The sequence below is a fragment of the Amborella trichopoda genome, chromosome 13 (assembly GCF_054954075.1).
Source record: "Amborella trichopoda isolate Santa Cruz 75 chromosome 13, AtrichopodaSantaCruz75HAP2 v2.0, whole genome shotgun sequence".
NCBI lineage: Eukaryota > Viridiplantae > Streptophyta > Magnoliopsida > Amborellales > Amborellaceae > Amborella > Amborella trichopoda.
In genome coordinates, this window is record NC_142348.1 from 45,054,098 (window position 1) to 45,064,064 (window position 9,967).

The 9,967-nt window shown below is 38.0% G+C and overlaps 1 protein-coding gene across 4 annotated transcripts; it reads left to right on the forward strand.

Moving 5' to 3' along the window:
- Positions 1–232: 232 nt before the first annotated feature.
- LOC18442607 (Sas10/Utp3/C1D family) lies at positions 233–9,759 on the forward strand. Of its 4 annotated transcripts, none has more exons than XM_020672494.2 (9): positions 233–349; positions 5,514–6,149; positions 6,778–6,854; positions 7,568–7,655; positions 7,747–7,926; positions 8,343–8,525; positions 8,684–8,857; positions 9,108–9,262; positions 9,373–9,759. In XM_020672494.2, exons 3-9 carry the CDS (start codon positions 6,796–6,798, stop codon positions 9,584–9,586), a joined length of 1,053 nt encoding a protein of 350 aa, XP_020528153.1. In that variant the 5' UTR covers positions 233–349; positions 5,514–6,149; positions 6,778–6,795; the 3' UTR covers positions 9,587–9,759. The 4 variants fall into 4 exon arrangements, with proteins under 4 accessions (XP_020528153.1, XP_088711976.1, XP_006852884.1 ...); XM_088855851.1 differs by lacking the exon at positions 233–349 and adding an exon at positions 5,249–5,389; XM_088855850.1 differs by lacking the exon at positions 5,514–6,149 and having other exon boundaries at positions 6,752–6,854.
- The last annotated feature ends 208 nt before the right edge of the window (positions 9,760–9,967 follow it).

A 9,967-nucleotide genomic window follows, 5' to 3' on the forward strand; every position in this document is an offset into this window, starting at 1 on the left:
ATCCAAACACCACAAGACCCAAATAATATTCAGGATCCAAAAATAGGACTGAACCCGACCCGTCAGGTCCAAATTTTAAACCCATACCCGGATCGGGTCTACCCCTCGAGTCCCGGAGCTATAGGGACCCCGCGCTGCCACTTTATGTGAAAATTGGAAATCGAGCCCTAAAGTTGAAACCTTTATTGCCGCCCCGAGGTTCAAAGCCAATCTTAACCTGCCATTCCTGCTCGTCCCACAGAGACGCGGCCCTGCAACGTCTCTCCTCCTCCCGCCCATGGTTCACACTCTCCTTGTCGCTCTCGCCATTCAGGAACCCTAATATTTCGCTCTGGACGGAGGATAGCAGGTACGCCCATTCATCTCTATCTTGGTCTCGGTCTTGGTCTCTTTGTTTATCTCTCTACAATTTCCGAAACGCTCAGCCTCATTTTCTGTTGTCCCTAGGTATTATTGAATCTTCAGATGGTTTTGAGTCTTTCTCTAGAACTTAGAGATGATTTTCTTCTCTCTCTCGACATTTTGGTTGGACGTTTCATTGATTTCTCACTAGAAGTTTAACAGGTTTTTTCTGTTAAGATTAGTTTTGCATTAGAGAATACCCGAATCTAATATGCGATTTTTCTGTTAAAGAGATTATACGGAATATCAATACCCAACTTTAACAGGGTCAAGTTGGTTTGCTCTACTCATTGAGCTGAAGAATCATTCACAGGCTTGTTGTCTAGTTTCTTATTTTTTTCTTCAAATTTTTCTGCATGTTTGGTCTTTTTACCATGAACATGCTGTTCATATTGGTATTTTTTCTTCTTTTTTTGCTTTGTATTTTTTTTGCACTGTGTTGTGAGGTGTGATTCGTTTTTGCCTCTTTTGAGGTGGTGTTATTTTTATTTTTGCACTGTGTTGTGAGGTGCGATTCTTTTTTGCCTCTTTTGAGGTGCCATTATTTTTTTAATGTGTTTTTGAGGTGGAATTTGATCATGTTTTCGTGTGATCTGATTCTGGTTTTTCATTATCTGCTAATAGTTGGCAACCTTGTTGATCTGTTATTCCTCTGTCCATTGCTTGATTGCTTTGCTATTTCTGTAATTTTTCGCATCTTAAGATTCTTCGATGTATATTTTATTCAATATATCCATGATTCATTAGTGCTCATTTTTTCCTATGCACTTTTTTTAAAAATTTGTGCCATGGATAAGTTGATCAGTGAACTATTTTGTTCCATAATTTTTGTTGCGAATTATGGCTATTATTATGTGGAATTGCTATGGGTGGACTATGTGGTTCAAATGAGTGGTTGGATTGAAATTTGTTCTCCTTTTGTTTTGTTTTTTTGGGAGAAATTGTTGTGTTAATTTCGTTCTTTGGATTCGATCGGTGTTTCACTTCTAGTTGTCGATATGCTCTCCCTGTTTTTTGGGCTCTAAATGTTCAATGAGCATTGCACACGAATGAAGTGTTAAAACAAGTTGTTTCCTGCTTTCCCACTACCGAATAGTTGAAAATGGTAGCACCACAATTTATCAAACAGGGTTCCCCCTTTCAGGCTACCAATTTTCACCTTCTTCCCAGATTTAAGGAAAGTCAGCATAGAGAATCCCAGGGAAACTGCAGAGAAAGTTATCAAATGCACCCTAGGTCTCTCTCTCTCTCTCACAAATGAGCATCTTGAGGGTTCCTTGCTCTCTCTCTCTCTCTCTGAAGCTAAGGGCTTGCCGTCTCTTTGAAGTAGAAAATTCATAATCCCACAGTCATCTCTCTCTTTCTCAATAACTATTGGGTCTCTCTCTCTCTCTCTCTCTCTCTCTCTCTCTCTCCCTTTCCCTCTCTCTCTACCCATCCAGCCACAACCAGAGGCTCTTGGGACCCCCAGAACCAGTCCCTATAACCTCCCTCTCTCACATCTCTGTCTTTATGAACTATTTCAGCTGATCTTCAGCTGCTCATTACCATTGAAGAGACGGGGGCTCAAAGCAATTGTCTACGCTTTCCTGTTTTCTCAACCCGATACCCTCTCTCTCTCTCTCTCTCTCTCTCTCTCTCTCTCTGGTGTTGTTGTTTAGGTCTCTCTCTCTGGTAGCTGTGTTGTTGTTTAGGTATCATGCTCATGAGGCCTTGTTATATATTCTTTACAACTTCATTCTATTTGATGGCTTGAACCAGAGAGAAATTATGAGATATGTCACTGAAGATTTCGAACTTTGTTCTCATTTAGAAAATTCTCGATTGAGATAGTCTTTCACGAGAAAGGGGTTGGGAATCAATTTTCAAACCTGAAAAAATACATAAACTTATTGATTGACGATTTGTTTGGAAAAATTAATCGACCAATGACAATGAACGCCTTAAAACAGTTACTTTATTCAAGAGGGTTAATATGTTTGCTATTAACAAAAAGGTTAGATTGGTCCTCTATGTGTAAGATTGCCATTTTTGATACACTTAACTTGTGACAAAATTCTATCCATCCCATCAGTAAAATTTGTGTTCGTTACTTTAAACTAGGTTTGTGTTATTCTAATCTGATTCTAGAACAACCATTTTTGCAGTTGCTGATTCGTTATTAGAGTTGATTTTGCCGAGTGCATCTTGGACATTTCTCTCTGTCTAAAAGTTATTTTTTGTAAAAGGAAGCTTTTCATTAATCGAAATCCTGCCTGCTAGAATATATACTTTTGTCTAACTTCAACTTCCAAATGTGAGATTTACAAAATATACTAAATATAGTAAAGGGACAAAATATATATAATTTGGAAGTTAAAAAAGCAGTAGAATAATAATTGAATTCATATTCAGATACGAAATTAATGACTGCTAGTAGATGAGTTTCTTTGAGAAGCCTATGCATTGAAGTTTCATAGCCCACAAGATTGTCATACTCATAGTTTATTTCCTTTTATTTTTGTTTACGTTTTGCTTCAAAACTTAGTACTTTGATTATTCATGTTATGTGACCTCGATAAAGTATATAAATTATGTATGCATGTTATTCCTTTTAAAAAAATGATGTAACATGGATTTTCTCTATGAAAAGCATAGTTTAGTGGTTCTTGCTTTAAAACTTGTTGATTTTGATAGTTCAAACGCTAATTATTCTTGAAAAGATAGGACGTGCCCTGTCTACTCTTTGTTCTCAGTCCATATAGAGTCACGGTTCCTCTTATTACTTTATTATCAAATGCTCACCTAATGAGTGCTGCCTCATTGATTCCATCTCTTGTTATTCAAAGTATTCGGAGCTTTATGTGGTTAGAATCACCTTTCATATGTATCCCCTAATCTGCAGATTGTTTTAAAAAAACAGTCCGCCCAATGCCTAGGTCTAGGAAGCCCTCCTTGGTCGCTACCCAGGTGGCCTAGGTGCCCAATGCCCAGTCCTGAGCGGGCACTAAGGGCTTGGGCCCTGTTTTGTAAGAAAAGAGGCTCCTAAGATCATTTTAACCCACACATTAGACTTAAAAGAGCATTGGGTGTATTCTAAACCCCAAAATGTACAAAAAATCGAATCTGAGCAAACACCTAGTACCGATTGATTTTGCAAATTTCCTTGAATCGAAAAAAGAATTTGAGGTGTGAAAGCGTCCAAAGATGTACCCTTTGTTATTGGATTTTTTTTAGGGAGCTAGTGAAAGTATTAGAAGATTTTTTCATTGAGTTCTAGCTTGAACGATATCAAAAACATCCAAGAACATAGTATGGGTAAAAAAGTTAGTTTACAATCTATATTTGATCAGATTTGAGATGTCCTCCTTGGGTTCTAATATTTTTTATGATGACGTCACTAATGAGGATGATGAAGGGGAAGAGGAGGTGGGCTAGGTAGCCAATCTCTCAGGGTTCTAAGAGGGGTTTTGGGTCTAAGAGGCCTCATATGAAAGGGCCCATTGATGCTTTTTTTACAACTAACATGAGATTGCAGTTGAGAAAGGGAAGGCAAGGGGAATAACCAAGTGACACTAGAAAATAGATATACAGTGAGGTTATTATATGTTAGGTGGTTTTATCATGCTGACATTTCTTTTAATATTGTACGCTTAAGTAGCTTCCATACAATGTTGGAAGCAATTGGTCAAATTGGGCTAGGGTTGAAAGGCCCAACCCCTTATGAGCTTTCAAAGCCACTATTGAAGAAACAGGTAAAACACTCCAAGCAGTACCTCAAGTCCCATAAGGATAGGTGGGCTCAATTCGGGGTTTCCATAATGACTAAGTCGTGGAGTGATAACAAGAGTATCATGAGCCTATTGGTTAATTGTCCCTTTGGTACAATATTTTTGAGAGTGGTTGATGCTTCTGAAGAAGCTCATGATGCGCATTATATGTTCTCTTTTATTCATAAGGACATTGAGGAGGTTGGAGAGGAGTGTGTAATGCAAGTGGTCACAGATAATGGTGATCGTAATTTAGCTACAGCGCTTTTGCTTCACCAGATGAGGCCTCAAATATTTTGGACACCTTGCGTTGCACATTGCATAGACCTTATGCTTGAGGCTCTTAGTGACTTGTCTAGTGTTAAAGGGGCACTTTCTAATGCCAAGGAGGTCACAATCTTCATATGCAACCACACCATTACCCTTAGTATGATGCGTAAGTTCACAAAAAGGAGCTAGTGAGGCCCGAGGTCACAAGATCTGCTACTACTTACCTGAGTCTTAAAGAGCATATATAGTAGAAGGACCCCATTGAGATCTATGTTCACTTCAAAGGATTGGAGCAGGTGTAGGTGGTCTAAAGATCCCAAAGGAAAGTGGGTCCGTGATATTATTCTTTCTAAGGTTTTTTAGCGTGGAGTAAAGCACTTGCTAGTAGTATTTCTACCCTTGGTCAAGGTCTTGCGCTTGGCTAATTCTGACAAACCCCCCCCCCTCTATGGGCTTTATATATGATGCACTAGAAGGAGTTAAGAAGGAGAGAGCGGAGAAGGTGGGCAATGATGAGGCCCAGTATGGCCCAATTAGATAGCAAGTTTAAGATAAAATATCTGTTGATGAATTCATTTTGTATGAGTATGCTTTGAAGTCGTTTGGGAAAGAAATGGCAGTGAGAAAAGGGACAAACCAAATAGGATCCAGTTAATATATTTATTTGAAAATTTTCCGTTCAAGCTCGTAATGACTAATGTTGTATTTACCGTCTTGGTTTTCATAGCCCAATGTCTTAAGTTCCATTCCTATGTAACCTTGTCAAAAAAAAAAAAGTTGTATTTTAAATTTTCTAATTTTTTTTATGATAATGTTACATTAACTATAGAGCTTGCATCCAAATTACTGCCCAATGGTGGAGCCAACATGGGAATAGTACTCCAAACCTCCAGAAGATGGCTATTCGGGTCTTGAGTTTAACAACTAGCTCTTTTGGTTATGAGCAGATATGGAGATCGTTTGAGATGGTATTTTTAGTTCCATTCTTGTTTACAAGTTCATTTTTCTATTATGGAAGATATAGACATAAAGTACATTAGCACCAATTTAGATGGCTCAAGTAATAGTAGTACTCACACATTTTTCTTATAGGTGTATACAAAGAGAAGAAATAGGCTTGAACAAATGAAGCTCAATGATTTGGTATTTGTTAGAGAGAATCATAGGCTTAAGGAGAAGTTCAATTAGCAAAAAAGGGATCCCATTGCTTCGAAGGATAAGGAGAATGTTACTGAGTGGTTGGATGAAGACCCTAGTATTGAAGAGGTTTTCCATGAGGATGGTTTGACATGGGATATGGTTGAGGAGGCTTTGGATCTAGCTTCTGATTCTAGGTAGGCTACTTGAGCAACAATGGCTACTGGTACTTCACAAAGGGTAAGGGAGATAGAAGAGGAGGAGGTAGATTCAGAAGAAATTGAGGAAGATTAGCAATATGTTGAAGAGGGTGATGATTCTGATGATGATGGCTTATATTCATGTGGAGATGCAAGTTATTATGAAGATTCTGACTAATGACGATTAAAGAAACAAAGATCTCCTTTCTCTTCTTTTGTATCTCATCTTGTCTTTGATATTGCAGCCTCTTGTATTGGACATTTCGATTATTCCTTTTATACTTTTATTGGAGACTTGGAGTGAATGTGACATGTCTATGTGCGTGCAACTCTGTGTTGTGATCATGTGCCACTATGGAGTATGGATTGGAGAGTTGGAGACTAATACACCGTGAGTTGTTTATGTTTTTTCGCCAAATTTTCAATTATTTGAAGTTTTAAACATGTTTCAGCATTCATGCATATATATATTTGCATGGAAAAAATTAGTTGGAATACATATAAATGCAAAAAATACAAAATTAACACAAATATCTGCATATATGTGCGTTTGGACAACATATATCCATATCTCTAAAAACATTTATCCCTGGGCACCTGAGGTTCTTGGCGCCCACCTAGGGGCTGGGCGCTGGTTGCCAGGCCGGCTGCAGTTGCTGCTGCCTGGGGGTTGCCTAGCATTTTTTGAAACGTTGAATTTTCTAACTTTGACATTTCCACTGTTTGTCAAAAAAAAGTTCTTTATTTATTTGCAATGTAATTACCAAGCACTGTCATTCGTTTGTTAGCTATATCTACTATTCATCCATGAGTGCTTATGTTGGTTTTATAAGTTTTTTGGTTTGACCTTATGAAAAAGTCCTCTCTATTTCATTCTGCTCTTTTCTTTTCATTTGCCTTCTTTTTTTGTTCTCACTTTATCTTATTAATTTTTGCTTTGTTTGCCTGGGATTAATCTGCAAAATATAACAACACATTATTGTGAGGATGAAGCTCTATTTCTCCTGTTAAATGATCAGGAGGAGCCATTGAATAGCATGGAGAAAGAGGAAGAGGTGACTAATTACATTCCCGCCCCTATTGGGGTTATGAAGAGGTACTATATTTGTTGACTGTAGATTTATATGAAATGTTTGTGAGGAGGATCTTATCCATGAAAGCAAGCACTTGTATGGATCTGGAGGAATACTTTATTAACAATGCAACTCAATACTTTGGCTTTGCAAGTAATGATTGTTGTTGAAAGTATAGAGTGTAATGAGTGTTGTTCATATTAATCAAAGTGAGAGGACACTATTGTTTTAATTGCTATAAGGAAACCATAGTCCCTAAGGCCGTCACATCCATTGAAATGGACCTACTATCTACTCCAACCCTGTGAGGGCCATGGGACTATGGTTTTCCCATAATCATTGGGACTGTGGTACTTTCCCTTATTTGAGTGAATAAAAGGTCGTTTTCCAACTACCCACCAAGTCAACTCTACTCACCCCTTGCCATGTTTTGTAAATGAAAAACTTGGGCATGCTCAAGTTTATGGGTACATAGAAGTTTCTGTGTTGTTTTATCACCTAAATTCTGAGGTGGTAGTGATGCTGTTTTAACTTGGTGGCGAGCAGGATTTGAACCCAATCACGTGAACCATTGTTTCTCGTTTCCTTCAAAAATTTGATAAACTACCCGAGTTTCTTTGAGTTCTCTGTTCAACTTGGCAAGTCTACTGGGTTTTGACAGGGACTAAACCTGTGAGTAGTGGCAAGGTTTTTGAAAATCTTATGCTTGCGGTTTTTGTTCCATTGCTTGTGTCAGAGATGCCCCACAATTAGTTGCCTTGTTAAAAGAAATGAAGGAAGGATTGGATTCAGTCAGGAGCAAAGTGCAAGCCCTTGCACAAAAGGTCTGAGGAATTTTTCCATAACCCATTCATGATGTGACTTGTAATGAAGACAAAAAAATTGATGTTGTTTTTTACTTCTGTATTTTATCAGGTGAAGGAAAATCAATTTCCAACAGGGGAGGGGATAAGTTATCTTGAAGCAAAGCATCTGCTTCTTCTAAGTTATTGCCAATCAATTGTTTATTATCTTCTTCGGAAGGCAAAAGGCTTATGTATTGAGGGACACCCCGTTGTCTGGAGCCTCGTAGAGATCAGATTATTCCTAGAGAAGGTTTGTCTGCATGTAGTGATATTTGTGGCAAACATATATTATATATAAGTGGACCATGGAAAAATCATAGTCCATAAGAGTCATCCCTATCAATTGATTGAAGATCTGTAATGAAGAGGATACCAGTTGTTTTGCTTATTTATAATGTTGAGAATACCTGCTGTTGGGATGCTGTCGGGATAATACTCTTTTCTGGTGGATCCCATTCTCTTTCCACTGTCGTACATCACTTTCATGGATGGTGATGACTCAGTCAAATACTGTTTTCTGTGGTCCCTTTGATCGTAGTGTACTATTCTAAAGATTTTACGTTTCATTTACCTATGTGAATGTTATTTGACTTTCCAAGGGTTGGACTTTCAAAATACATATTTCTGGATTTTGATATCGGTTTCTCTGACCTTCTTATAATACAGATCCGTCCAATTGATAAGAAACTTCATTACCAAATTGAGAAGCTGACAAGATCAGCTAATGACGCATCAACAAAACTGGCTTCTAATGGGAACGATAACGATGCCTCTGTGGACAACAAAGATCTTTTGAAATATAGGCCAAATCCAGACCTGCTTGTGGATAAATTAGATCAGACTTCCCAGGTGATTGGAATCATGAGCTTTTGTTCTGTCGTCGGGTTTTCTTATCAATCAAGGAAATACATAACCATTGTTTAAGTTTCAAAGTTTTCTTAATGGTCAGAAATCTGAAGGTATTCTCATGGATTTTTTTTTAAATGTTCTTTCTCATGGAAGTTCAGGGTCGTGAAGGTGTGTACCGTCCGCCCATGTTTGCGCCTACTTCTATGGATGAGGAGAAAAGCTCAAAACAGAAAAGATTGGAGTCAAGAAAAGGGAAGGAAGCGCTTAGGCAAGCTAAAAATAGTGGTTTTGTTAAAGACCTAATTGACGACTTGGAAGGACGACCTGAAGAGGTAGATCTTTTGTGTGTTTCTAAACCATGTGGGTTTACTTCTTTTTCATTGTTTTGATGATAGAGAATATATTGTAATCCAAAGGACTATGAGAGACCATTGTCCATTGGTTCATGTCCTGTTCATGTGGGTCCCACCCTTCTTCAATCATTGTCCATGCTGGCAATTGATGATTCTGTTGAATGATACCATACTTTCTCTTTGATGAAGATAATATTAATTATGTTGTGTAACTTCAACTTGTTGACAGATTCGAGAAATGGTTGGGCACGAAAGCAAGGATCTTACTAGGATGCGGGCAAGGTTTGAAGAGCGTGCAAGAGTAGAGGAAGAACTCTTCACCCGTGTTCCAATATCAAAGATGGAGAGAAAGAAAATCAAACGCCTTGAACGGTCAAGAAACGGGTATCAGGGGATTTATAATGCTTTAATGTTATGGTCATTCATATTGACATTTACATTTGATACACATCTTTCCTGTATAAATATTGTTTTGTGACATTATTGCATGACAGGCTACTTGGTTTGACGGATGACTTCTATGGTGACATTGCTGGTTTGGTAGCAACCGAAGAGAGTGGCAGGAGTCGTCCTTCTGACCATTCAAATTCCATGAAGGAAGAAAGGAAGTTTAAGAAACGTAATGGCAGGAGTCGTCCTTTGGACCATACAAATTCTGGGAAGGAAGAAAGGAAGTTTAAAAAAAGCAAGGTTAATTTTCGCAAGTGAATGGTTCTATTGTACAAAGTAGATTATCCATCAATCAGTGTTATAGTTGTCTGGTTTCTAATTCCGGTAAGCAGGAAAAGCATATTTCTCTGTGATGTATTTGCTGTGAAGGTCTCTGCTTTTAGCAGTTTATTGGACATTATATGACGATATCATCTACCCATTATCTCAAATGTGTGGCACATGAATTTGCTAATTGTTTTAATGCATTTTTTTGGGTAGTTCAGTGGTAGGAATTGAACTTGGGATATAGTGTTGTTGAAATCAACTGCTAACCACTTAAAAAGTCCAAGCCCAATTCCTAACCACGCTTGTACATTCTTAAATTTTGCGACTGTTTTATTGTTCTTACTGGCATGCCCACTTTAAGATGTGCTACTT